Consider the following 26,959-nt stretch of genomic DNA (forward strand, 5'->3'; position numbering starts at 1 on the left):
AAGCAGGAGTTTGGGAGGGCCACAGGCAATATTTCTCAGCTCTATTATTATCAAGTAATAGCTAGCAGCAAAAATCCATTAATGAGACCCTGGTGTGGGCCTGACACGGCTGAGTATCCAGACTGCTCTAAAGAAAAAGGTTGACGGGGATGAAGAGCACACGGTCAGTGATTTCAGGTTCAGCCCATATTTGAAAGTCACTGCTGGGGCGCCTGCGTGACTCAGTCAGTCAAACATCCAACTCTTGAGGTCGGCTCAGGTCATGATTTCCCAGTTTGTGGGTGTGAGTCCTGCGTCGGGCTCTGCACCGACAGTGCGGAGTCTGCTTGGGATGTTCTCTTTCCCTCTCTCTCTGCCCCACCCCTCTCATAAATAAATAAACATTAAAAAAAATAAAATTCACTTCTGCTTTCAGGCCATGAGTGCTCCCCGAAGCTCAGGAAATGGGGTCACCTTATTGCCGCTGCTTATAACATAGACGAATGCAGATGAGCAAAATACATCAATGTCCGAGGTGCCAACGTGGCTCAACTGAAGAGGTATTGGCAACAGGACTTTGCAGAACTCCAGGGAGGTGACATATTCCAAGGCAGGAATCGATAAAGAATGTTCTCAGAGACGGAGGACTCGCACCCTGAGACATCAAGTATTTCTCAGCTCTGTTACTCTCAGACAGCAGAGAGGGGCTTCTCAAGCGAGGGGCTGTTCCAGGATCACTTAGGGGTGCTTTCAAAGCACAGAGGCCACTGGCCAACTCTCTTCCCACCTCCTCCAAACTCCTCCTTGGAGGATTCTGAGAAGCTGCTCTGGTCAAGAGCCATGCTCTGAAGAAAATGTCTTATAACCAAAGTCTTTGCAGCATTTTCCTTCTTTCCTTCCTTTCTTCCTCTTTAAATTTTTTTTAATGTTTATTTATTTTTGAGAAATAGAGTGTGAGTGGGGGAGGAGCAGAGACAGAGGGAGACACAGAATCTGAAGCGGGCTCCAGGCTCCGAGCTGTCAGCACAGAGCCTGATGCAGGGCTTGAACTCATGAACCGCGAGATCATGACCTGAGCCAAAGTCAGATGGTCAACCGACTGAGCCACCCAGGCGCCCCAGCATTTTCCTTTATTTTTAATTACTCAAAACTGATATCACCACTTCCATTATAAATAGAATGTTTACAAACCAATGTTTCTCTCTCAAATAAAAATCTAGTCATGATGTAATCACTTTTCTCTTTGTCACACAAATGCTTTTAAAAGGATTTTCACTATGGCCAATTATTAATAATAATACCTATATTTCATTAATTATTACAATAACTATATTTGAAAAATATTTTCAGTTTGTAAAGGTACTCTTAGGTACATTACCTACATTGCATGGAAAAAATATGTATTTAAAAATTATGTTCATACTCCACAATATATTCTATTGATAGGAAACAGAAAACATGTGTTGCTCTCTGTTTATCATGACTCATAATTCTATTCAAGCTAAGACTTCTCTAGTTATTTTTGTAAATACAAATTGTACCCTGTTCCCAGGGAAGTCCAAGGTATTGACCTTCAATAATAATTCCAAGAATGTTTACGTACAACCTACTCACATTTTCTCACATATAAGACAAAACTCACTTGACTGTCAGCCAGTGAATAACAGTTTTAGAATAGCTACTGGATACAAAGCTGTAGGTGCACGTTACCAATGGCCATGGCACGGGCTTGGAATTTAACACGGCCCTGGCCATCCTGCTTCCGTGGCCCAGGTTGAAAGGACGGTCTACAGTCAATAAACACAAGGAGACTGCACTGAGATGTCTGTCCCAGTTTTATCTCTGGAAGAAAGTCCTTTCGGGAACCGCTCCCACCTGACCAGCTTCCTGTCTTCAGATTTGGTAGCATCTGAATGCGGACCATGCTTTGGGACACATGCTTTATAGCAACCTCCTAATATCATCAGGGTTTCGTGTGGAGCTGGAGACTGGAAGAACACCTCATTCAGTGCTTGCTTCCTTCTTTCCCTTATTTTAACTCCCTGGTATTATTTATACACAAGTTCCTCTCCCCATGTTAAGTTCCTTGGAAAGCTGGAACCGTGAATTTCTACTTTTGGTTTTCCCCTTTCCCTGCCGTATTAAACTCAGTGCTTGGCACAAAGTTGGGCACTACTTAAATGCCTGATAAGCATTAATAATTAGTATTCTACCTAAGTAAAAGACTTTTATTGAGTTAGCACAGTTTATGTTTAATTTCATTGATATTAAACGCATACTTAAATCTTCTAAGTCCAACGTTTGTGAATGGTCTGTCAAGTACTAAAATTCATTCATCCCCTTGGTTCAAAATTCATTTACCAAAATTATCAAAAGATCTAAGGCACAAAAGAATGCGAGTAAATACTGTTCCCCCAGATATTGTCTACACCAGTCAAATAATTTACAAGATTAGTAATCTTGTATAATATTGAATGAGTTCCCATAGAGCAGTTAGTGTGCAATATGTCAAGGGCATCGTGACATGGAAATGCTTGTTCATATAGTCCATTAGGGACAAGTTCCTCTTTCAAATGAATGTGTAAATCTTAGTGAAGTCAATGGGGGTGAGCATTTAAGTAGTTTTGCTTTCTCATTTTTTAAAACATGCATTTGACTACAAACAGCAAAATGCATTGTGTGTGTGTTGGGGGGAGCAGATGTGAGCTGAGAGGAAGTGGGTAGTAAAGCCCCCATACATCTTCCTTGACCTTATGAGACGCAATATTTGCAGGACATGAGTCATTCTTTGTTAAGAAATGTCCCATCTTTTTTCCATTATTTCTTTAAAGGAAATCCTTGGGTAAAGTGTCACAATATTTCTATTCATCTATCTCTGTAAGAAGTTTGAGCAACATTCCTTTTGGTAGCATCCAGGATTATAATTCAAAATGGATGTTTGCCGATGTCACAAGTCTGGGTAAGTTGTTTAGCAAAAGTCTTGTAAATCTGTAAATCCCTGCAGCTGATGGGTCTCTTTGCACAGTCCAGTGTGCCTCACAGGACTTCACCCTTTTTGAGAAGGATTCTACTACTAAAACCAGTTGTCCAGCTTCTGAACCCTGTTGCACGAATATCTATATACACATATACACGTTACATGTATATATTTATCACTATCTTCCTTCATACTAGTTTAGTAGACCCATCAACAAAAGCAAAAACAAAATTTCATATTCTAAATATAATAGAACCAAAAGCACCATTAGTAAATCCTATTCGTTAATAGGAATTTATTTGGAGGATGTTATGGTACAAGAATAGTGTTTTTTTTAACGAAGCTAAAATTCCTGATATGACATTATTCTAACAGAAAAATATCATGAAATAAATATTTGCATAATACACAGAATTACTATTTTCGACATACATTTTTACATTTGGCGTATGTTTTAAAACCTTTATACTAGTCAGTGACCAAAACTTACTGGCAAGCCTATACAGAAATGGCTTTTCTCATACACAAAACCCTCTGGGCCCCTGCAATATGAGATCTTTATTTAATAAAGGGAAAGCTTTCAGCCACAAAGCTGGGAACTGGCTAAGACTGAATTTCAGTTTCATCAGGAGCCCATCCTTTAAATAGCAGATGATAGACCAACTGGATCATCTTACTGGGTCTCCTTCTGAATCTCTTTCCTGCGTCTCAGCCTCTCTGCCACGGCCATACCCCTCGTATGACGCATACAGTCCAGAGACAACTGGAATACCAAGCCATAACCAAGTTCATTAACCTTTCCCTCCGGCTCCACATGCCCAGTAGGGGGAACAAGAAAACAAACCGACAAATAACTCTTGGGAGTCCACGGCCAACGAGCTCCTAACACCAAATCATCTCCACTTAACACTGGCAAAAACAATTATGGATTAAAGATCCAGCATCTATCCTACGAACCCCACGTAACACGAAAGCTATGCACAATGGAAGAAACTCAAGGAGATGCCTGCCTTGTGACATCGCAGTTACATTCTGGGAGATCTGAGTCCACACAGCCGTCCTCTGCCATCCTCAGGGCACACAGATCTTCCGCCACCACCATGAAGCTTCCAACTTGCAAAAGTTAGGTCTGCAGAGCAAAAGGCTAAATCCTGCGTGGGGATGAAAGCTTCCCCTTGTCTGCGTATGGAAGTATGAAAATGCTCACTCTAAACAAATGTTGGTAGGTCTCTGCCTGATAATATGACACTGAGCAGTGACAAGTGGTCATGTTTCTAAATAAAACCTACATTCATTAACATGTGCCAGGCCTGATCTCCTGGAATGTAGGCCACGAGTGTAAGAAGGGGAAAAGGCTCAGTGTAATCTGCAAAGGAGGGGGAGGCTTTCTAAAGAAAGAAGGATATCAAAAATAAGGCTGGCCTGCAGACACTGCCATTCTGGAAGAACAGTCAACTCTTCTTGTGGGCTGTTTGCTAAGTTGGAAAGGATATTCGAAAAAGATAAATCGCCCAAATGCAAACAAACAAAACCTCCACAAGTGCGGCCCATTGTAGTAGCAAAAAAGAGCAACTTCTTTTTGTCTGCTGTTTGAAATGCGAGCTACATGGTGTAAGTAGGAGTTTTAGGGGTTGTTTGGGAAGGTGGGATGGAAAAGATACTCAGTAGAAAAGGAGTTGGTCTTCACTTTTGAATAGACTGTTTAAGCAAAAGAGTACCTGAAGAAATATTATTCCTCCCCTAATATTCAAAACCTTCGTCCTTTTAAAAATAATGATGTACAGCGACACAAATAACATTTTCATTTTAAGGTAATAAAAAAAAGCATCCGTTCATTGGCTTGGTGGGATTCAGATAAATTTATTTTGTGAATTTCAAGAGTTTCAAATTTTCTGCGCTGCATCTATAGTAATTTCATAATTTAAGCTTTTAAAGAAAATAGCCTCTCAAATTATTAATTACTGGTAATTTAAAAAAATGTGGTGAATGCTGGCTGCTTTAAAACCTTTTTGGATCAGGGTATATATACACACACATATAAATACAAAAATAATAATGAACATTTTCTAAGTTCTTTTTAAAAGGCCTATATGATGAATTGCAAAATGAAAGAAAGCATTTGGTTCTGGTTATGTGAGATAATTGCTTTTAAAACAGAAACATTTTATTTTTAAAAGAAGCAAGCTTATATTTTACATAAGAAATACAGTCCAGAAGACTTAGTTTTAATAAAATTGCTTTTCAAATCCTGCTATTTAAAGATAAAATGGGTGATGGGCACTGAGGAAGGCACTTGTTGGGATGAGCACTGGGTGTTGTATGTAAACCAATTTGACAATATATTATATTCATAAAAATTTTTAAAAAATAAAGATATCTTACTGTGAATTCTTTATAAAACAATCACTCCTATAATTTATTATTTTCAACAATCAGGAATATAAACATCTAAGCTTTGGTTAAAGAGATATGTAGGCCATGATTCCGTAACACTAGGGAAATTTATTTTTTCTTGATTATGACTAACATTCCTGAAAACTTGGGATCTTTGAAAACTTTTATTGCCATTATTTTCCTAGTTCAATTCCTTTTTACCTTATTTAGTTCTCCTCATGGGTTAAAATTTTTTCCCCATGCTCATTATCATTAGGACAATATATTTGTGCCAACAAACGAAATATAAAGCAAGGCTTTAAAGACACGATTACTGTCATAGCAAAAAATGATAACAATATCAATGCCCATCAGTGGGGAAAATATTGGATAAACCATAGTATATTATATATTATATATATTATTATATATATTATATATTATACACAGTATGTTATATTATGTTATGTTATATTACATTACATTACATTATATTACATTATATTATATTATATTATATTATATTATATTATATTATGGAATACTCTGTAGCTATCTAAAAGAACGAGACTGGCATATGTGGCATTTTAGAGTATTCATGGTCCTTCTCCGGCATTGCCTCTTTGGAGCTATGGCAGTTATTCTTATGAACATTTTGAAGATGAGGAGTCTAGGGCTCAGAAAGCTTCTGCAGTGAGCCCTGGGTCACACAGGCAGAACGAGGCAGACTAGACTCGGGCCTCTTGATTAGTTCTGCATTGTATCCGTGCTTGCTGCCTCCATACATTCCTGATCCTGGCCAGAGTTTTCCAAATTGGCCACCTTGAGATAAAGCCAGCCATAGATTCCAAGAATCAAGTTTTCTTTTTCCTCGAGTGTGGGTGGAACTCCAAATCCCTTCTGGGGGCAGCTGCCGCAACTTGACCAAGCCTTCCCTGCACTGCGCGTGCGCTTTACCTACACAGCCTCTAAACTCCCTCTGGGCTGAGAAAGTGTCGTTCCCTGAGCACTTGGCAGTGCTAAGGTACTGTCTCATGTAATGCTCCGAGTACATTTTTACACATGTGGTAACTGAGGTAGTCAGAAGATAAGTGACTTGCCTAACATTTCGGCGTAGCTGAAGCAGAAACATTTCAAGCAGTGGAGGCCTTAAGCCCATGCTCTGCTTTATTCCTATCTGCATGTATGGCACTTGCCATACTATGTCTTAGACTAGAGATACTGAACAATTACTGGAGTGACCATTATGTGCAAAGAACAATATTAGGTTCCGGCTTTGCTATGGACACACTTACACCTTAGGAGAGAAAAGGAATTGCAAACAACTGATCACACGAGTTACTGATTATAGTAGAGGGAAATTCTGTTAAGCGCAGTAAAGAAAGCGTGCTGACAGGGTAAGGAGAATCTCACCTAATCCAAAGAACAGGAAGAACATGAAGAACAATTAGGAGCGGCCAGGCCAGATGGGGGTAAGAGAGCGGGCGGGAAGATGGAAGGAAGGCCTGTGGTGAAGAGTCATGTATACCTGCTTTCTACTCTTACTTGGGTAGGCACCACGTTCTTCTTATTTTTACGTCCCTAGAGCTGGTGTCGGCAAACTATGGCTAGGCTAGACACCTGTTTGGGTAATAAAATGTTATTGGAACCCAGCTCTATTTTTCAGTTTCCACACTGCGTAAGGCTGCTTTTATGATATGGCAGAGGGGTTTCGGCAGGGACTGTTTGGCCCTCAAAGCTAAAAATATTTACTAGATAGTCTTGTGCAGAAAGTTTGCCAAGCAAACTTAAAAGCAACCAGTGACCAAGGACCACAGATTGCATGATTCCATGTATACAAACTGTCCAGAACAGGTAAACCTGTGGAGGCAGAAAGTGACTTAGTGGTTGCTGGGGCCACGGAAGGAGGGAGGGTAGAGGGGAAGAAGGTGATTAAGGCTTTTATTTGGGGGTGATGAAAATGTTTTAAAATTAACCGTGATGATGGATGCAGAGGTCTCTAAATGTGCTAAAAAAATCACTAAACTGTATACTTGTGATAGATGAGTTGTATGCTACATGAGTTAGAGCTCAATGAAGATGTTATTGAAAAGAAAAAAAGAGCCAAATAACTAAAGTGTGCTTTGGTTTTGGTGATGGGGATTTAGGTTTGATAGAGGGAAGAGCAATATCCTTATATTAGAGAGTAGATTTAATGAAAAACAAACAAACAAACAAACAACAAACATCATTACAACAGCACACAATTAAGTCTGAACTTCCTAGATACCAAAATGGGGAAAGTTCAATAATGCATTGTCTCTTATAAAAAGCACTGAACAACTAATGCTAAGAGACAGATTTCCTGTTAGTGCTGAACTCTAGAACAACTGCTATGTGGATTTTTTCGCAGTTCATTGACAAAATGAGAGCCAGAATCCCAGCAGACAGTTTTAAAGAAATTACATCAATGACTATTTCTTGTGCTGACTCTTTTTTCTTAAAGTTTATTTGCTTATTTTGAAAGAGCATATGAGAGGGGGAGGGACAGAGAGAGAAGGAGAGAGAATCCCAAGGAGGCTCCACGCTGTCAGTACGGAGGGGCTTGATCCCACGATCCCACATGGGGCTTGATCCCACGAACCATGAGATCATGACGTGAGCCAAAATCAACAGTCGGATGCTCAAGTGACTGAGCCGCTCAGGTGCCCCTCTTATGTTGACTCTTAATGAAAGCCAAGGGCTCAGAAATGCTTTGGCCAGTTGCTCAGGTGTTGAGCAACTGAACTTTCTGGGATGAAGAAAATGTTCTGTATCTGCAGTTCCCAATAAGGTAGCCATTATCTTCATATGGCAAATGGGCCTTGGAAATATGACTAGCACAACTGACTATAATTAAAATTAAACCATAGCTTGATTATATCCCATTTAAGTTAACTTAAAGACCCACGGGTCGCTAGTGTCTGCTACATTAAACTGAGCAGGTCTAGAAACTATGGTCAGGATACTAGAGCATTATCCCCTAAGACCTAAAAATAACTAAGCAAATTTTGTTGCCCTAAAAAGCTGACAACTCTTAGTGACAGTTTAAATTTTTTTTTAACATTTATTTATTTATTTTTTTTTGAGACAGAGCATGAACGGGGGAGGGGCAGAGAGAGAGGGAGACACAGAATCCGAAGCAGGCTCCAGGCTCTGAGCCATCAACCCAGAGCCCGACGCGGGGCTCGAACTCACGGACCGCGAGATCGTGACCTGAGCCGAAGTCGGACGCTCAACCAACTGAGCCACCCAGGCACCCCTCTTAGTGACAGTTTAAAAATTCAATGCAAAACACATTTATTTTGTGTTAGACAGAATGGTTTAAGCTAATCCACTAGTGATAGGAAGTTGACTCAAAGTTATACATTCTATTTGCATGCAACAGGTTTATTAGCAGTGCATCTTCTTTCTTTTCTTTTTCCTGTTTCTGTTAGCAGGAAAGCTATGCACCTGAAAATATAATCTTCAGAAATAACCTCTCCATTCCCACAAGAACACCAAAACAGCACAGAAATATCAAAAGGCTCAACTAAGTTGTGTTCTGCATTAATGAATCAGTGTGGAAGGAAAACAAAGTTGGAAGAGGGAAGAGTGGTGAATGAGACTGAACCATAGAAACTTGATATTTGAGCGGGTAGGTCATAGTTGAAGATGGGTGTGGGGAACGGTCAGCTGGTCTGTGTACTCCCGAGGCTCTGATAAACAAGGAAATGGAAAGTAAATGTGACGGCCAAGTGTCATTTAGGAGAGGCTTCAAGGAGACTATGAATCCAGTGTGGCACTAAACTCTAGAGCAAATGAATGGTGAGCACATCAGCTGGTACACGTCAGAAGAAGGCAAAAAGAAATGGACAGCGTATCGACAGAATCTCCTGTAGGAACTGCATCTGTGTGTGGTAAGACTCTACAGCCGTAGAAACATATGAGTGTTTTAGTGACTGTAGTATAAAGCATGTATATTTTATAAATATTTGATTGATTCAAGTTTACTAGTGTGTCTTTGGAAAAATAAATAACACCTAGAAAATCCTCACTTGAACAACAGAAGTTATACATAAACATGACTTTGAGGAGAAATCACCTACCTCATTTGATGTAATGTAAATTTAGTTCATACACTAAACTAGCTGCTTATGATTAACTTATATTAGATTCCATCTAAAACATCTTTAACATAGTGTATCCCCCATATTCCATACCACTGAGCCACTAAAGATTAGAAAAGAACATTAACTAGTTTAACTGGATTACATGGCAATGTAAGCTAACCCATGAGTCATAATCTGACCAAAAAAATCCAGGGATGTTTACCAACTGGGCGGCTTCCCTAAGAAGGGTATTTATAGAATAAAGAGCTTCAGTTTGTCCTTCTGAAATAAGATTTGGTTATCACGGACTGAGAAGTGAGGCTAAACATAGCAGTGGGGTTCTAAAACCTACATACGCTGGAATACTTGGAGTAGGTGAGCTGAACCGTACATTTCCATTTCTTTGTAGTACCTTTACCCAGGCATTTAGCTCATCACTTTACTTGATTTCTTTTTGCATGTCTCTCTGCCCACCATGAACTTCTCAAGGAAAGGAACCTCTGTCTTTGTAGCCTCAAAATGTCTCAGAGCTGATGTCAGCACTTTACAAAGGATTGGGAAACTAGATTGTTGAAATAAATAACAGAATCTAATTTCCTTGTAATTGCATTCTTTAGAGCAGGGACAAGGAAGTCATAAGTTTGGCAGACAGCATAATATAGTCTCCGGAGCATGGGCTGTAGAATCAGAGAGTGCAGGCTAGGCCACTTAGCATGTGAGGGGCCATGGACAAGCCTGAGCCTCAGCCTCTGTATCAGGAAAATGGGTACAATAATAATGCCCAGCTCAAAGGGTGCAGTGAACAAAACATGAGAAGACACGTATGAAGCCTATAGCATGGTCGCTGGCACAAATTAAGGGTTCAATAAATGTTAGCCATCACAGTGCTGTTGTTAAACATTTTGAAAACTGATAAACATTGATTCCATTTTTGTTTCATTATTGCTAGCATAAATTATAATCTCATCTTTGTAAATTAGCTTCTCTTGGATAACTCCCTCTGTGGAAAAAAATATGCTAGTTATTTCCACAATCAACATATGGAATTGCCATGACCATATGCAATTTTTGTGGGCACACAGTATTCAAAAGGCACTATTTCAGGTCTAAATTCATGCAGCATGGCTAAGGAAAAGAACCCAGATTTTAAAAAGTGTATTGTTGGTTACATCCAAAATGGCTGTGAATCAGAAGCATTTGTAATATTCTAAATCTCCTCCTAACTGCCATAAAAAATAATACCCATTCAAATATTCAAGTACTCGTTCATTCAAATTTTTATTGAGCCCAAATTGAGGCACTGTTCTTGGTCATGACATAGAGTGGATAGAATGGTCAGAGATGCCTGCCCTCATGGAACCTACATCCAACATGAAGCCAAGTTCACCTCAAATAAAGCATTTACTTTAGTCATTCCCTTTGTAACAAATAGCCCAGTGCCTCATTAATTATATCAGACTTTTATATTATTAATAAAGACCTTTATATATTTTAATTTCTTTACTTTTATCTCTTTTCTTCACCCTGCCCTTCTCCAGCAGCAACTGACTATTCCTCCCAGATACAAGGCAGACACTTACAGTTATTAAACCTAACACAATATTATAATAATGCAGCAGATTATTTCTACAGCTAAGCAGAGTGGCAATAATTAGCTTTATTCCCACATTTTGCTAATTGCAAATACAGTAGGAATGTGTGTGTGTGTGTGTGTGTGTGTGTATACACACACACACACGTGTACATATATAAGTACATATATATAAGCATATATATGTACATATATATAAGTGTATATATACATGTATATAAGTATATATACATATATATAAGTATATATGTACATATATAAATATATAATTTATATAAATATAAATTTATACAAATATAAATATGTACACACATATGTACATATATAAATATATATATATATATATATATATATATATATATATATATATATAACTTTTTTTCCTATTGCAGACAAAAATACCCTCCATGGATACTAGCCAGCCGTTCTACTTCCTTCCTCATAGAAGGTTAAATACCCATGAAGCTCTGAAATACAGAATCTTCCTTTTGAGAATGGGTTTTGTTTTGATGTGACTTTAAGCTAAGTGGCAACACCACTGAATTTGTTGCATAAGAAGGAGAATTTCAAAGTTCATGAAAGTGACATTTATGAGAAAAGCCTAAAAACGGTGGGGAGAAAGAACACAGAGGAAGATTCACTGTAATGAAAGGTGGACCAAATGCTTTAAAATTCTGCCTACATGTGTCCTATTGACCAGAATCCTTTGTACCTGGCTGCCATGAGATCCAGGAGATGCTGCCACCGGTCGTTGACCTTTCCAAGCTTGTATTCAATCTCAGAGGCTTTGCTTTCATGGCTGGCTCGAGCAAGTCGTTCTCCCATTTGCTGGAGCTGTATTTTGTTCTCTTGGGCAACAGCAATTTCCTCTTGATAATCCTGCATAATAAATAGCAATCACAGAGGTCAGAAATCATTGTCTTAATGCATTCAGCCTGGCTCTACTAGAAACATGATAATTACAGTTTTCCACTGCTTGGAAATAGTTTGGGCAGGAAGAATACTGTGTGATTATCAGTCCATGTACACAAGAATTAATGGCACCTATTATTTTCAGTATGTACATAGACTCTCGATTGAATTTTCATAGAGATGGTCTTAAAGAGGATGGAGATGCTTTTTTTTTTTTTTTTACATAAAATGGGCATTTAAAAAGCAGTTAAAAGTATATACATAGATACAAAAGACAAAACTTGAAACATTTTAATGCTGGAAAATTGTATCTTATTGTTGTAATCACCAACCTGGTGTTATATTTAGAATCAATCCTCATACAAATAGTTGCTAAGAGGCTTAGAAGGTGTGTGTGTGTGTGTGTGTGTGTGTGTGTGTGTGTGTGTGTGTCTGCGCAATTATATATGTACAACTGACATATATGTATATATATGTAAAAGCATATATGTGTTTCTGTCAATTATTTGTGCAGATTATTTTAAGAATTAATACCTTCATTTAATACAGCTATCCTCTATATCATGTCAATACTTTACAACACATAAATCATGGCAAATTAACTCACAAGAATGATAACCATTAGTCTTAGAGGATCAGTGGGTCTCCAACCTTCTTCATTCACCCAGTTTCTGCACTCACTCCTCTTAAAAATTGTTTTGGATAAGGAAACACTGGCTCCATATGCAAGAGAAAGTCCACTGAATGGTATGGTTAAAGTGATGATGAATGGACATCTCCTGTCCTCTCCAACTCTCACGGCCTGACCAATGATCCTCTTACTCCTGCCACAGTGACATGAGCCAATCTTTAGAATCACCGTTTTCAATTTTGGGCTAAACTCCTGTCATGCAGCAAATATTATCTCAGCAAAATAATACACAAAGATAGGTATTATAGGGCCACGGATATTTTAACTTTCTCTTGATCTAAAGTTAGTGTGGCAATAAGGTTATCCCCTCAAGTCAGTTACTGAAGCAAGAAGACTCCAAAGAAATGGGAGAAGCCAGGGCAATTTTATTCTACCTCAGTGTTCAGTGCTCTCTTTAGGCCCAGCAACCCCAACGCACCTGTCCTCCATTTTATGTTACTTCAATGCAGTGGGATTCTATGACCAAAACACTAGATGCACTGACACCACAAGAGGAAAGCTCATAAAGACTTCTTTTTATATCCCTTAACTCATTTTATATAAGAATAGTATAGTTAATATTTTAAAGATTATTTCTGACATTGTGCCAGATAGTATAACAAAATTATGTGAAAAACTAACGTTTTTCTAAATTTTAAATTGTGGTTGTATTTTGTTCAAGAGACAGTTTTTTTCCACACCCCCAAAATACGCCACCTTAAATTTCATGAAGAAAATCAATGAGAGTAGAGATACACACTTAACCAAAATTTCTTCTATAGCAAACTTCACCATAATACCTATAGGACACTAATCATGTCTAGTAGAGCATTGTCTGGTATCCAGAAACTATCAAGGGGCAAAGGTATGGGCAGATAGTAAAATGAAATCTGTATTATCTTAGTCCACATTTTAAAGGTTTACAATATCAAATATACAAATGTTTATTGCTAGAATTATATATATATATATATATATATTTTAATTTTTAATGTTTATTTATTTTGGAGAGAGAGAGAAAGAGAGAGACAGAGAGAGCAAGGGAGGGGCAGAGAGGGAGACACAGAATCCGAAGCAGGCTCCAGACTCTGAGCTGTCAGCACAGAGCCTGACACGAGGCTCGAACCCACGAACCGTGAGATCATGACCTGAGCTGAAGTCGGACACTTGACCGACTGAGCCACCCAGGAGCCCCCAGAATTTTATATCTTAAGTGGAGGCCTATAAGGTTATTAATATTGCATGCTGACACATTAGAGTTTTTTTTTCTCTTTATGTGTATGCATGCATAAAGATATCTTTTCCTACTATTTACATTTATTTTAGGACAAACGAGGCTAGAATTCACTTATTCAATAGTGACCGAGGACTTACGAGAAGGCAGGCATTGCTCAGGGTCAGGAAATGCAGCAATGAACAAAATAGACAAAGACACCTCCAGCAAAGCTTATAATCCAGTGGGGCTTCCATTGTACAGGGATAAGAAACAAGTACGTAGGGAAAGTACACCGTAAAGCTGGCAGTGATATGTGCTAACAAGGAACATGAACTAAACAAAAGTAAAAATGGTTCATTGTCCAAAAATAATGTAAAAGCACCACCGATCTCATCAAAAACATTTTTCAATGCTAGTAAATTCGATCAGCCTACACTGACATGAAAAACATCCATGTCACATGAATGTATAAAATAATGCGAGTTATACACAACTTGAAAATAATATGAAGCAAAATTCTCAGGAAGTCTTCATTCTTGTAACTATGAATTATATTTTATAGAGAAAATGCCAGTTTAACTAATCCTAGGAATTTTTTCTTTTGGTTTCTCTCAAGTGATTTTACCTCTTTAAAAACAAAAACAAAACCACAAAAGCGATATACATAAATGATTCCTTCTGAACAGGTAGCTAAAGCCAAAAAATACTGAACATTTGTCTACCAGCAGATAATTAACTTCATCACATCCATATATTTTGTATGTAAAAGAGGCCTTTCCATGCAAGTTTATTTCATATTTAAAAGATCAAACGTTTAAAATATAGTGCTCCTTTCACAGGAAAGTAATTTCATAATGAGTAAGACCATCTTTTTATACCTATTGAAAGTATGCCTAAGCGTCACGAAGAGTGAAAACATATGGAGCCATGCATCCTGTACCTTCTTGAGTTTCTCTATCATTTCTTCAATGAGAATGTCTCCATTTTGAGAAACTTTGCTTTCCATCTGGGTCAGCCATTCGCAAAGCTCCTTGTTCTTTTCACTGAAGACGGCCCATTCATTCAATCTCTCACTCACTTGCTGCCGCCTTAAGGAGAGCTGAAAAATTTCAATGGGAGAAAATGTAAAGGGATAATGAGAGCAGAACTTGTACCCTGAGGAAGAAAGCCAATAAAGTCAGTTGGGTGGACTGGAATAAGCACTAGCTGTGCATCTCTTTAGGTCACTGTTCCCTGGGACACGGTGCCAGGAGGGAATCCCCAGCAAGTTTTCACTTTTCACAACAAGGACCCACTGCTAAATGCCAGGGGAGGGGGGAGGGTGGGGATCCAACCCTGTACTTGCCTCCTGAAGAGTTAGACGCATGCACATTCACTCATTAAAGGTTCTGAACAACCCAGCCCCACACTGTGATTGGTTCCCTGTAGAGATTCTACACCATCATTAATGTACTTTTATTGAAAGAGAAAGTAGAAAGAAGAAAGAGAGGAAAGGATAGGAGATGAAGGAAGGAAAGGAGAAAAATGGAAAGGATAAAAGAAGGGAAAAGGAAAGGAAAGAATAAGGAAGAAAAGGGAAATGGAAGAAAAGAAGGGAGGAAAGAAAAAAGGAAGCAAGAACTGAATCTCAGGTATCTGGAGAGATTGGAACAGACGACACAGTGGCAAGAGGTCAGAAGTGGAGGACGGATCCCTTGTGGCTCAGCTCTATACCAATCCTTTTACTTTGGACAAGTTCTCTTACTTCCCTCCTGCTTTCTGTCTTATTTATTAACCTTTGTGTCTTTTCCTTCTCTATTTCTTTTGCATTACGGCGTTATTGAGATTTAATTCACATTACCATAAATTTTGCTTAGCATGTTTCTAAAGTTCATCTATGTTGTACCATGGGTCAGTGCTTCATTCCTTTTAGTTATTGAAGATATTCCATCGTGTGGATAGACAACATTTTATTTACCAACTCAACTGCTGATGGATATTTGGGTTGTTTCTGCTTCTTGGCTACTGTAATACTGCTGTTGTACACTTGTGTCCAAGTGTATGTGGGGACACACGTTTAGTGGCCTTAGGGGTATATACCTAGGGGTGGAATTGCCAGGTTACACGGTGGCGCTACAGATTGCCTGGCTAAGTGGCTGTGCCAGCGTATGTTCCCACCAGCAACAGGGGGCTCATTTCTCTACATCCTCACCGACACCTGTTATTATCTGCCTTTTTGATTTTGGTCATCCTAGTGGACGTGAAGGGGTATCTCACTGTGATGTGGATCTGCATTTCTCTGATGGCTAATGATGTTGAGCATCTCTTCACATTTCTTGGCCATTTGTGTATCTTCTTTAGGGAACTATTTAGTCAAATCCTTGTCCATTTTTGAATGGGGCTGTTGTAACAGCCCTTTCTGCGTTAGAAACACCCCTTATCTGTGGGTCTAGAGTGATCCCTTCCAGAACTTAAAATTTTTCTGACATCATAATAGTCTTGTTTTTGCAGGGCTGGTTAAGATCGTAAGGAATATTTTTAGTTGGCTAAACTACCTGTTACCAAAATATCACGTGATTTGAGTGGCAATGAGATGATCCTTCTTTATGGATGTTCTACGCACTCATGCTGATAATGCTCGACATTCTATCAGTCATCCCATTACATTAAGCACCTACCTCTCAATTTTTTTTTCACTAACATTTTACTATGAAAAACATGAGGCATACAGAAAAGTGGAAAGAGTTGTAATGGCAAGCACTCATAACATGTTTCCTATTGTTAACTCCCAAATTGTTAACATTTTGCTCCATTTTGCTTTAATACATATATTCCTTATCCATCAACCCATTTCACTTTGTGATACACTTCAAACCAATTTCCTTTTAAAAAATCAAAGTAAAAATAGTTTTTAAGGTGCTATATACTTCCTAGTTAGCAATTCTGCCTGTAGTTGGCTCTGATAATGAGTCAAGGTCCCACAAAACCCAAAATGTCTATGATTCTACACCTAAGGAAACAATTAGGCTTTGAGACCAGGTTCCCTATGCTAGGGCTGGGCCTAGTCAGAGTGAACTGCTTAGACAGTGGGCTCCATAACCTCACATAGTTTCTGAAATGTCAGTTTTCACAAATTCAGTCTTTTGAATTAATTATGAGCTTTTAAAACAAAAGTTTCTCTGGGTAGGGTGACACTGATGAATCCCTTGAGTGTTTCCCCAATAGTACAAGTCAGTTTATCATTGTTTTCTTTGAGGCAGAAAAATACAGAACGGCCGAAGAGAAATGAATTTACTTAGGGTAAATTCACTGGCAGGAATGGAAAAGGCTCAGAAAAGGCGGGTTAAAAATTTTTGGAGCTAAAATTCAGCTAAGTGCATGATCCTTCCAGCATCCCTTCCCTCTCAAACTCTGACAGCAGAGTGTATTCCGATCTTCTGCTGGAATGCTAAGATTTGGAATTTTCTGGTGAAGAACTTTTCCGTCTCATTCACAGAGCATCAGAGTCAAGAGTGCGGCTGGTCATTCAAATTCTGTTTTAAGTGATGTCCAAACTGAAACTATATTTTTGTAATTGGGACCTCCAAAAGCAACAGTTTTCTAAGAAAAGGGCAAAAACCCCTGCCCTTCAGACTTAAGATTAATAGGTCTTGCTACGTGTAGCTCCTCCTTTTCTTTTCCCCCAAATCTTGGCCACGAGCAAGGATGAATTCCAGGGCTTTTCTCAACATCTGCGAGGAAGATCACCACATCACAGACGATTTTGAGAGGTAGGTTTTATTATCCCCATTCCAAAGATAAGAAAAGAGAAGGTTAGACAAAGTTGAGGCAGTTGCTTATAGTCCGTATGAGATAGAGCCAGCAAAGCTGGAGTCTTTGATACAGGCTGCAATATAACATTATGATCAAATATCCAGAGGCAGCTGAGATTCAAAAAACCAGTCTCTATCACTTACTAAGGATATGACCAGGGCAAGGTCACTTGTCATCTCTAAGCCTCACTTCCTTCATTATAAATGAATTTTCATCTGTTCCAAATTTCATTAAGCAAATGTTTATTGTTTGCAGTAAACAAGTGTCTACTATGTGCCAAGCATTGATATGTGTCCTGGAATACAGCAGGCTCATAATAGAATACGAACAAGAAAACAATTTAAGAAGGCCACTGGTACATACTAACGATCTAACAAAAGCCGGCCTTTAATATACGACTGCTGCTGCTACTACTACAGGGTATCATTTGAATTTTTAGTATTTTTTTTCTCCTTGATCCCCATGTATTCAATAACTCCACTAAGAAGCTCTCGGGTTTCTTACACACCATGAAAGCACTGCTTTCATTTGCTTACTATGCTAAAGCAACAGAGGAAAGAAACAGGTAGACCACAAGCAGTGGTTGCAAAGTGCCACCAAAAGCGTTTCAAAAGACTTACATTCAAAATGGAGACGGCATTGTCCTTTTGGTTTGTAAAACTGATATTCAGGCTATATGATAAGTGAACATTACCCTCTCTTTCTTTGGATTCAGCCGAAACCCTCGAATTCTTGATCAGCTTAGCACATATTTATGTTTTCTTACGGGTATTCACACACACTGCATTGCCAACAGCTGGCAAGAACCAGCTAAAACCTCCAGAGCCTGAGGCAGCTGAACAGGAAATACATCCTTTTCTACTTCAAATATTTTTACCATGACAATTTGAAAAACACCAAGCAATTACAATGGTGATATATTTATGTCTCAACTAGAATTACACACAGATCTACGAACCAAAACAGGAATCAGGACAAAGATAAGCTAAGGCTGTACACGGGCACAACAGACCACTTGGGGAGTCGGTTTATAAACAGTTTACTTTTGTACTATCGACCCTCCCCTGAAACATTTACTTACAGCGTGTCTTCCTCACTCTCACCGGCAGCCCCAATCACTCCTGCCTTCTCATCAACTGCTTCCATTGGAATACGGACACACGACTTGCTCTTTAACGGTGGGATAATGCCATGTTTAACTGAAGTTTTTAACTTTTAAAACGAGACACAGCCCCAAGCTCATTTCCTTTTGTGGTTTCATATTTGACAGAAGTACTCCGGAAACTCACTCAAGGACTAGTAACTAATTTATATTCCTACTTACAGTTACATCCTGACACCTCTGTATGACTACCCATGCCTAAAATCTCACTGGTTTAACTAATTCTTTTTAGATTGAAGTAACGTCAGATCAGTATGCTTTACCTTCATGCCTGAAGACATTCAATTTAGAAAGTTTCTAGAAACACGATGTAGTCAATCTGCTTCCTCTTTTTTGACTTAGTCCACTCACAGGTGCAAGGTATTAATCTCTTCAGGGCACATTATATGATAACAGCAGCCTTTAAACTGTATTTCCAAACAGACCATTGCCTAGATATATCTAAGTCTGGTGAGCAATTGTAAACATATAAATTTTTGTCCCCTTTTCTCTTTTTTCAGCTTTATTGAGATAGAATTGAATTACAACAGTGTGTAAGTTTAAGGTGTTCAATGTTGCTGTGATATACATTGACACGGCGCAACGATTACCTCAAGATTACTTAACACATCCATCATCTCACATGATTCCTATTTTTGTGCATGCTGTCAGAGCATTTAAGGTATTACTCAGCCATAAGAAAGAATGAAATCTTGACGTTTGCAACAACATGGATAGATCTAGAGGCTGTACTACTACGTGAAATAAGTCAGAGAAAGACAGACGCCATATGATTTCACTCGTGGAATTTAAGAAACAAAACAAATGAACAAATTAAAAAAGAGACAAATAAACAAAAGACTCTTAAATATAGAAAACACACTGGTGGCTGCTAGAGGGGAGGCAGGTAGGGGACGGGTGAAATAGGTGAAGGGGATTAAAGGTACACTTATATTGACAAGCACTGAGTAATGTGTTGAATCACTATATGCATACCTGAAGCTAATATAACATTGTATGCTACGGATATTGGAATTTGAAAAATAAACAAAAATTTGGGGTGCCTGGGTGGCTCAGTCGGTTAAGCTCCTGACTCTTGGTTTCAGCTCAGGTCATGATCTCATGATCTCAAATCCCTCTTCTGGCTCCGCGTTGATAACACTGGCTGGTTTGGGCTTATCTCTCCCTCTCTGTGTGCCCTTCCCCCACTCAAGTGGGCGCATGTGCTCCCTCTCAAAATAAACTTTAAAAAATAAATAAAATTTTAAATTGATTAATAAATTAAAAAATCTATTCTCTTAGCAACTTTCACGTATATAATACAGTCTTGTTAACTATAGTTACCATGCTGTATGTTAGAGCCCCAGAACTCATTCATCTCATAACTAGAAGTTTATGCCCTTTGTGTCTCATAGCAGTTTTACCCAGTACCAGTTTTCCTAAATCAAAAAATATTGCACAATCATAATCTTCTTAACTTTCAAAATATTCAGAGACCTTGCCATTATTTTACATTTAGAAGAACATAAGAATTATGACATAAAACAAAGACCCTAAAGTCTTGTCTTAAGACTAATAGTCTTAATAGTACCTATGAACACTTAGCTGTTCTAGGCACTGGAGATAAAAACAAATGGTCTTAATTCTTAAGGGTCTCATAGTCTTTTTTAAAAAATTTTTTAATGTTTATTTATTTTTGAGAGACAGAGAATGAGCGGGGGAAGAACAGAGAGAGAGGGAGACACATAACCTGAAGCAGGCTCCAGGCTCTGAGCTGTCAGCACAGATCCCAACATGGGGCTTGAACTCATGAACTGTGACCTAAGCTGAAGTCAGACGTTTAATTGACTGAGCCACTCAGGTGACCCAAGGGCCTCATAGTCTTTAAATAAAGCCACAAACATTAAAAAGAAGAAGAAGAAGAAGAAGAAGAAGAAGAAGAAGAAGAAGAAGAAGAAAAAGAAGAAGAAAGAAAGAAAGAAAGAAAGAAAGAAAGAAAGAAAGAAAGAAAGAGGAAGAAGAGAGGAACAACTCACTGTCACATGATGGTCTGGACAAAACAGAAATGGGAGTTCAGAGGAATAGAAAAATACTGATGTCTGAGGATCTCAAACAATGGCATCACAGGGGTTATGGAGTTTGAAAAAAGGTTAAAATTAGAAGAGAAGGAATGGTCAGTCTAGGCAGGAAGAATGATCTGAGCAAGATCTTGGGGTAGGGCAGTTCATGGCAGGTTTGGAAAAGGAATGGAAGCCAATATCTCAAGTGTTATCTCTCTGAAGGCTCTGTAGACATCAATTAGCCTGAGAAACAGATACAGTAAAATTAACTTCACAGATACGCTGAAAAGTGTTGAGTCAGCAAGTGTGCTGGGGTTTTCTCAATCTTAAGAAAAACAAATGAATAAGGCTCATAAAAGTAATTGAACATTGCTGTGATCATTTCCCATTATTTGTACCCACCAAATTATCTTTCACTTACATGATATGCCATGATAAAGTCCTTACATTAGAAAATTTTATGATAATTTACTGGATATTAATGTATTGATTTGGGCTTGAATAATTCAGAGAGGTATATACTATTGTGATTAGTATTATTACGCTCCATGTAAGTTTCTCATTGTGTTCACTAAGACTATGAAGCTCCATAAAAAATGGCTAAATTAATTTTGAACTCAACATCATCTCTTACATTCCTGCCTTTTAAAAGTATATATTCATAGGAAATTCTTCACACATTTACATAGTGTGCTCCAGGGTTTCTCTTTGGCTCATAGTCTGAAAAGTATCTCAGTTTTAATCTAAACATACAGAGAAATTTACCTAACAACAAATTTCTTATTGATGTCAAATCAATTAGGAGGCTCTGAGCCTCTTAAACTTTGCTTAATGTTTCCTGAAGCATGAAGATAAGCACCTCTAAAGTCAGAAAAAGTGGGGAGGATGGCAGAGAAGAGGTCTCTAGCATAGCACAGTTGGCCTGAAACTGGGTAGGCACCGAGACCTTTCTCAAAAGCCCCTTCCTCATCCATCCAACACTTGCCTCTCCCCAGCCAGGTCCTCTGTCTACTCCACACCTGTACCTTTATTCAAGCTGTGACCTCGTGCAACCCATCTGCTTGCTCCCTCCACACCAATCTGTCCCCTCTGCTCCCCATCTCCCTGCACTCAGCTCGAGATTTATCTGCTGCAACAAGCGTTTCCTTTATTCCCTGCAACCCAAACTGCCCTTAGTTTGCTTACATCATTATACATTGTTTTAACTTGTTTATACCAGTTTTCTTCTTCACTGTACAAGTTCTTCTGGACTCATTCTCCTCTCCACTCTGTTGTAAACTTGATTGTAGGAGCATCTGCTATAGCTTGTGAAATTCACAATAATTCATGTGACTGACCCATTTAACAAATATCAACCATGCATCACAGCCTATTATGTGCCAAGCAGAGCAGTCAGGTGAAGGAAGGGACACTATAGACACACTCCTAGCTTCCCAGAGGGTCTGGTCTCAAGGCCCTCGGTCAGAGTCTGTTCTTCACTTGTGGGCCTTTGATCTATGTCATTCCTCTTTACTTTGGATGCCTTCTCATTGCCTTTCCGCCAATCTTTCCCTCTCATTTCAAAATCAAAATCCAATCTGGGATCTCTTTTAAGCTATTAAGAAGGTACGAATCAGGTATGACTAAAAATGCCAAACACATGAATTACAAGGAAACAACTCTGGTAAATCAATAAGCCACGATAATTCCAAACACAAAACCACCCCCACAGTTTTAGCCGAAGTTGCAAATAAAACAAAGCTTTTTCACATGTTAAAGTAGAAAAAGACCACCAGTATCCACCTAGCAAGACCCCATCTGTGAACCAAAAAACTGGTTTTCCTCTTACACTGTTTTGTTGGCCAGTGAAAGGGACAGCAAGAGAATCCAGTTTGGATGCATTTCAAATATAATATTAGGATTTAATTGACTTAATCTGAAATATGCTCACAAAAACCAGAGTTCTTCCTCTGTGTCTACTCTGAGTTATGGGATGGGTCCAAACATGGGTCAAGCCATTTGACGCTCCAAGCCATCTTTCAGTTTTCCACCTTACCGAGCTAACGCGGAGTCTAGACTTCATCCTACCTGGTGGCACAGTTCTTCCCACTGTCTCTGCAGAAGCTCCATGCGTTCGTTCAGGATGGAGATATCATCGGCGCTGATGTAGGCACAGAGGGTGTCCTTCAGCAGAGCCAACTGAGCCAAGTCATCTGTCCAGTTCCCAGCTGCATTTTCCAACTCCTAGATTAAAGAAAAAAGCAACAACCCCCCCCCCAACACGTGAATACCCATGGATATCTATCATCAATTTCTGAGGTGTATTAGGAATCCCCTCTTGGTACAATGATCTTTCCATCCCATTCTATTTGAACATCTCACTTGGTTTCTACTTTATTTGCTCTGATGTAATCTGATACTTGGCCAAGTTCTACTGACAAAACCCCCGGTTGCTTGCAGAATCTTCCTATGATCTATTTGCCATTTAATTGATCGTTTTGGCACATCTTTTCTAAGCTGAAGTTTCATCACTGCATGATCTTCTTTACTTTTAAACCGATTTCATAAACGGCTGATCCAGCCTTTATTTTTGTCCTGAGTTACTGATCATGTTAACAAAATATTTTCAAAAAAACAAACTCCTAGGTTAACTGTCACCTTCAAACACTATGAAGTTGCTACAGTCTGTGATAGAGACTTAACACAGTTGCTGAAAAGATCCATTGCTATTATTACTCAATTGAAAATAACGGAAATACATTTCCTCTAGGAACACAGATTTCTTCAAGTTACTGAAGAAAATGATGTACTCTGTCCTTTTGGAGAATGATTTAAGAACAAATCCATAAAATAGTATTTGGATGAGTTGACGTTGGTTTTTGCATGCTTTGAACCGATGACCAGTTTTGCAATTTGTATAACCTGCTTTTTGCCAGCTGTTGATGCTTTTAGATTCCAGCCAATTTTGTGTATAAATCGAGTATTTCACGTGGCTTTTCCCCCTATCTTTTTGTCTCTTCACACAGGAGACAAGTTTCCAAAAGCAAAGTCAATTAACAGTACTGTTTGAGGCTAACTTCTCAGGCAATTTAGACAAACAAGATTTTAGTCTGAATTTTCCAGGTAATTGCTTTGTTTTGCTGCAAAGGGTGCTTTGGGGAAGAGTAGCAGAGAGCTGGACCAAAATGCATCCTTTTAATCTCTGAACTTAATAGCAGGGTATGTTTGTAACTGTTGTATTTTAGGAGACGAGGTCCCATGGTAACAATATTTGGCTGAAAGACCAAACCATCCAGGTGATTAAATATACAGTATTTCTGCTTATATTTGCAGACATTAAACTGTTAAACCAATGTAAAGATTTTTCCCCTTTTAATTCCAATTTCTAGGCCCTAACCCAAACATCAGATATAACCCACGATGTAAGGATTATAAAAGAAACACCACCACCACCAAAAACCAACTGTTTCAGACCCACGGACTCCGTTAGATGAGTCCATGTAGTAAAAATACAGCCTCTGGATTCAGGCAGCCCTGATACTGACTCACTTTGAGACATTATTAAACTTCTAGAAGGCTCAGGTTTCACATCTATAAAACAGAAATAACAGATTGTACTTGTAAGCTTGTGTTTATGCCAACTGAGATAATATTGGCATAATCACTGGCACATCGGAGGAGCCCAATTGATGCTCATTTGTGTTTATCAAAATTTTCTTTCATCACTTCTTATAAACTGACAAACGCTTTAATCTTTGCATATTTCTGAATTTACATCTCAAGGTAATATTTTCCTTATTTGCCATCCATGATGTAATTAATGTATATTATCTCTTATTTTTCCTAAACCTGCCTCTTTCAAGTTTCAAAGAATATCCTTAAATTTTAATACTGGTGGAAAATTCTGACATCATGATTTTAAGACTTTTTAAAAAATCAACCTTTCTTTAATGCTTATGACTTCTTAGAGTGAAGCAGAGAACTTCTGCTTAAAATCCAAATCATTTAAGTACGTGTGAAGTTTTAAACAGCATTACTCTAGAGCAGTAATTTGCAAATGACTGGGGAATGCAAAGACATGCATTATTTGGGGGAGAAAAAGCATTTGCAAAGACAGTTTTTACTAGATCTGCACATCGTTCAGCAGAGAACTGCCATCCAAAGACTTCAGTTGACTAGATGGGCATGGACAGAACAAATCCTACAGCCACTAGGTCATTTTGGTCTCCATGAGCTCATGATGCAGGGAGGGGTCTGTATCAGCTCCTGATTTGTTTCCAACTGTGACTTGACAGGTTGACCTTGCTCTTTAGGTAGTCAGGGCCCTGAGAGTAACTGAATGACTGTGTCTCTCCATGCTCTGACTGAAATCAGCTACTTACAGATCCCATTTTCCTTATGGAAGAGTCTGGAGGGCAGGGTGTTCCTCCAACAGCCACTGTGCAGAATTTCCAGGCTGCCAAGCCTCGCTCTTCTTTCCGTAAACTATTCTGCTGCAACAACTCCCCAGTGTAGATGCTTTAAAAAGACTGTGTTTATTGCCCTTGATCCAGCTTTTAAATATCTTTTAATGCTGTGTTTTCCATTGTCATTTGCTTTCTCAAGATAATCCATGAACTAGCCTATAATTTCATCAGCTGCAATAAATCAACAACCAAGTTTCACCAGAGTTGCCTGCCCTAACGCAATATCCTAGGAACGTGCATCTACATGTAGACAGCTACAGCAGTTTGACAGAATTAGGCTTTCAGAGGCAACATTACAGCAGAAGCACACAGGTAAGTGATGGCTAAAACGTCAGTCCAGTAATTCACCTTGCAACGCATTTGCTCTGCATGGAGCTCTTCGTGGTGATCTGGCAGGGGTGGAGACAGCTTCTTTTTGAAAGTTCGTAGCTTCTCCAGAGAATCAGCTATACCATTCTCACATTTTTCCCAGTCCTAGAATGGGAGGGGAAAGAAAGTTCATGGTATTTTTTCTTGGTAGGAAACTGGAATGAAAGCTAAACACTCTCCTGAATCCCACAGAAACAATACAGATACCCTGGTGAATAACGTGAAGGGGAGTCCACATCCATTTTCACGTAGGCAGCATCAGAACAGCGGGAGTTCTACATTTATGCTATGCCTCAGTTTTCCCTATGAAAATGGGCATACAGACTTGATGATTGTTGGAGGGTTGGAGGAAGCAATGGGTGTGAATGCACCAAATACGATGCCCAGAATATTACGGGGACTCAAAAATGTTATCTGGATCTGAATCAATCCGCAGGGGTTAAGAGTATAATTGTACTATTTTGCCCCTTTCCTAGCCCCATCTATGATGTGTCTACACTACCTCAAATGCTCTATAAGAGATAAAAAAGAGAATATGGAATCTCTTTCAAAATGAAATGTGTTTGAATAAAAAAAGTGAGATGAAATGTAAAAATAATATAACCTTGACTCTGATTCAATTCATTATATGACTAGTATGAGGCACATAAATTTGAATTGTTACAGAAGTAGAAATACACAACTACAAAAGGCTGGCACTTGGTGGGCTCTATCTTGATCCTGCTGAAACATGTCACAAACGGTTGAGTATATAACACATAAAACGGGAAACAATCAGCAAATGGAAGAAGAGACATAAGGCAAAATGTTAAAAATATACATCTAGTATGCCAAACACTAATGAGTGCTCCGAAGAAGAATATCGCAAGGTGAGCGGTAGATAGAGGCTGGTGGTACACAGAGGGGTAGATCGGTAGATCTCTACAGAGTGACAAAGAATATACATTATGTGGTTATATTTCAGATGGTTACACACCAAACTGGTAACAGTGGATACCTCTGGTGGCAGTAGAGAGGAAATTTTATTTTTCACTCTACATACTTCAATTATTACCTGCACTTTTTTCAGACACATGTATTTCTTTCTTTATTAAAAAAAAGTAAAAGAAAAAAATCATTAGAGGAACCATAATGGACCATATCTACAAATTAAGTCCTATCTGGTGTCTCAGAGACAGTTCAAATTAAATTTATCTAAATAGATCTCCTTAATTTTGCCTACTACCTCCCATTCCTGTCTCCCCCCCACCCCTTTCTGGTACCCCACCCCCACCCCCATGTCCAGTGGCCACTCCCCACAACTTAAATTACTGAACTCCACAGAA

The 26,959-nt window shown here is 38.8% G+C and overlaps 1 protein-coding gene and 1 long non-coding RNA gene across 23 annotated transcripts in view; one reads left to right on the forward strand and one right to left on the reverse strand.

The window, feature by feature from the left end:
• The window catches only part of SYNE1 (spectrin repeat containing nuclear envelope protein 1), a 475,092-nt gene that overhangs the window by 52,533 nt on the left and 395,600 nt on the right, over positions 1 to 26,959 (reverse strand). For 21 of the 22 annotated variants that reach the window (XM_045058235.1, XM_045058234.1, XM_045058221.1 and 18 more), the window contains 4 exons: positions 25,614 to 25,739; positions 22,888 to 23,043; positions 14,768 to 14,926; positions 11,742 to 11,908 (listed from right to left, as the gene is read on the reverse strand). In XM_045058235.1, coding sequence (XP_044914170.1) covers positions 11,742 to 11,908; positions 14,768 to 14,926; positions 22,888 to 23,043; positions 25,614 to 25,739 — 608 coding nt within the window. Of the gene's footprint in view, positions 1 to 3,966; positions 4,101 to 11,741; positions 11,909 to 14,767; positions 14,927 to 22,887; positions 23,044 to 25,613; positions 25,740 to 26,959 lie in introns of those variants that run through there. The other variant, XM_045058240.1, reaches the window with a different exon arrangement.
• On the forward strand, positions 4,327 to 11,942 carry LOC102902269. Its single transcript, XR_002157596.3, has 3 exons — positions 4,327 to 4,567; positions 8,788 to 9,246; positions 11,422 to 11,942. It is a non-coding gene; the product is annotated as an uncharacterized LOC102902269 (long non-coding RNA).

This window comes from Felis catus, chromosome B2, assembly GCF_018350175.1.
Source record: "Felis catus isolate Fca126 chromosome B2, F.catus_Fca126_mat1.0, whole genome shotgun sequence".
In the NCBI taxonomy this organism is placed as follows: domain Eukaryota; kingdom Metazoa; phylum Chordata; class Mammalia; order Carnivora; family Felidae; genus Felis; species Felis catus.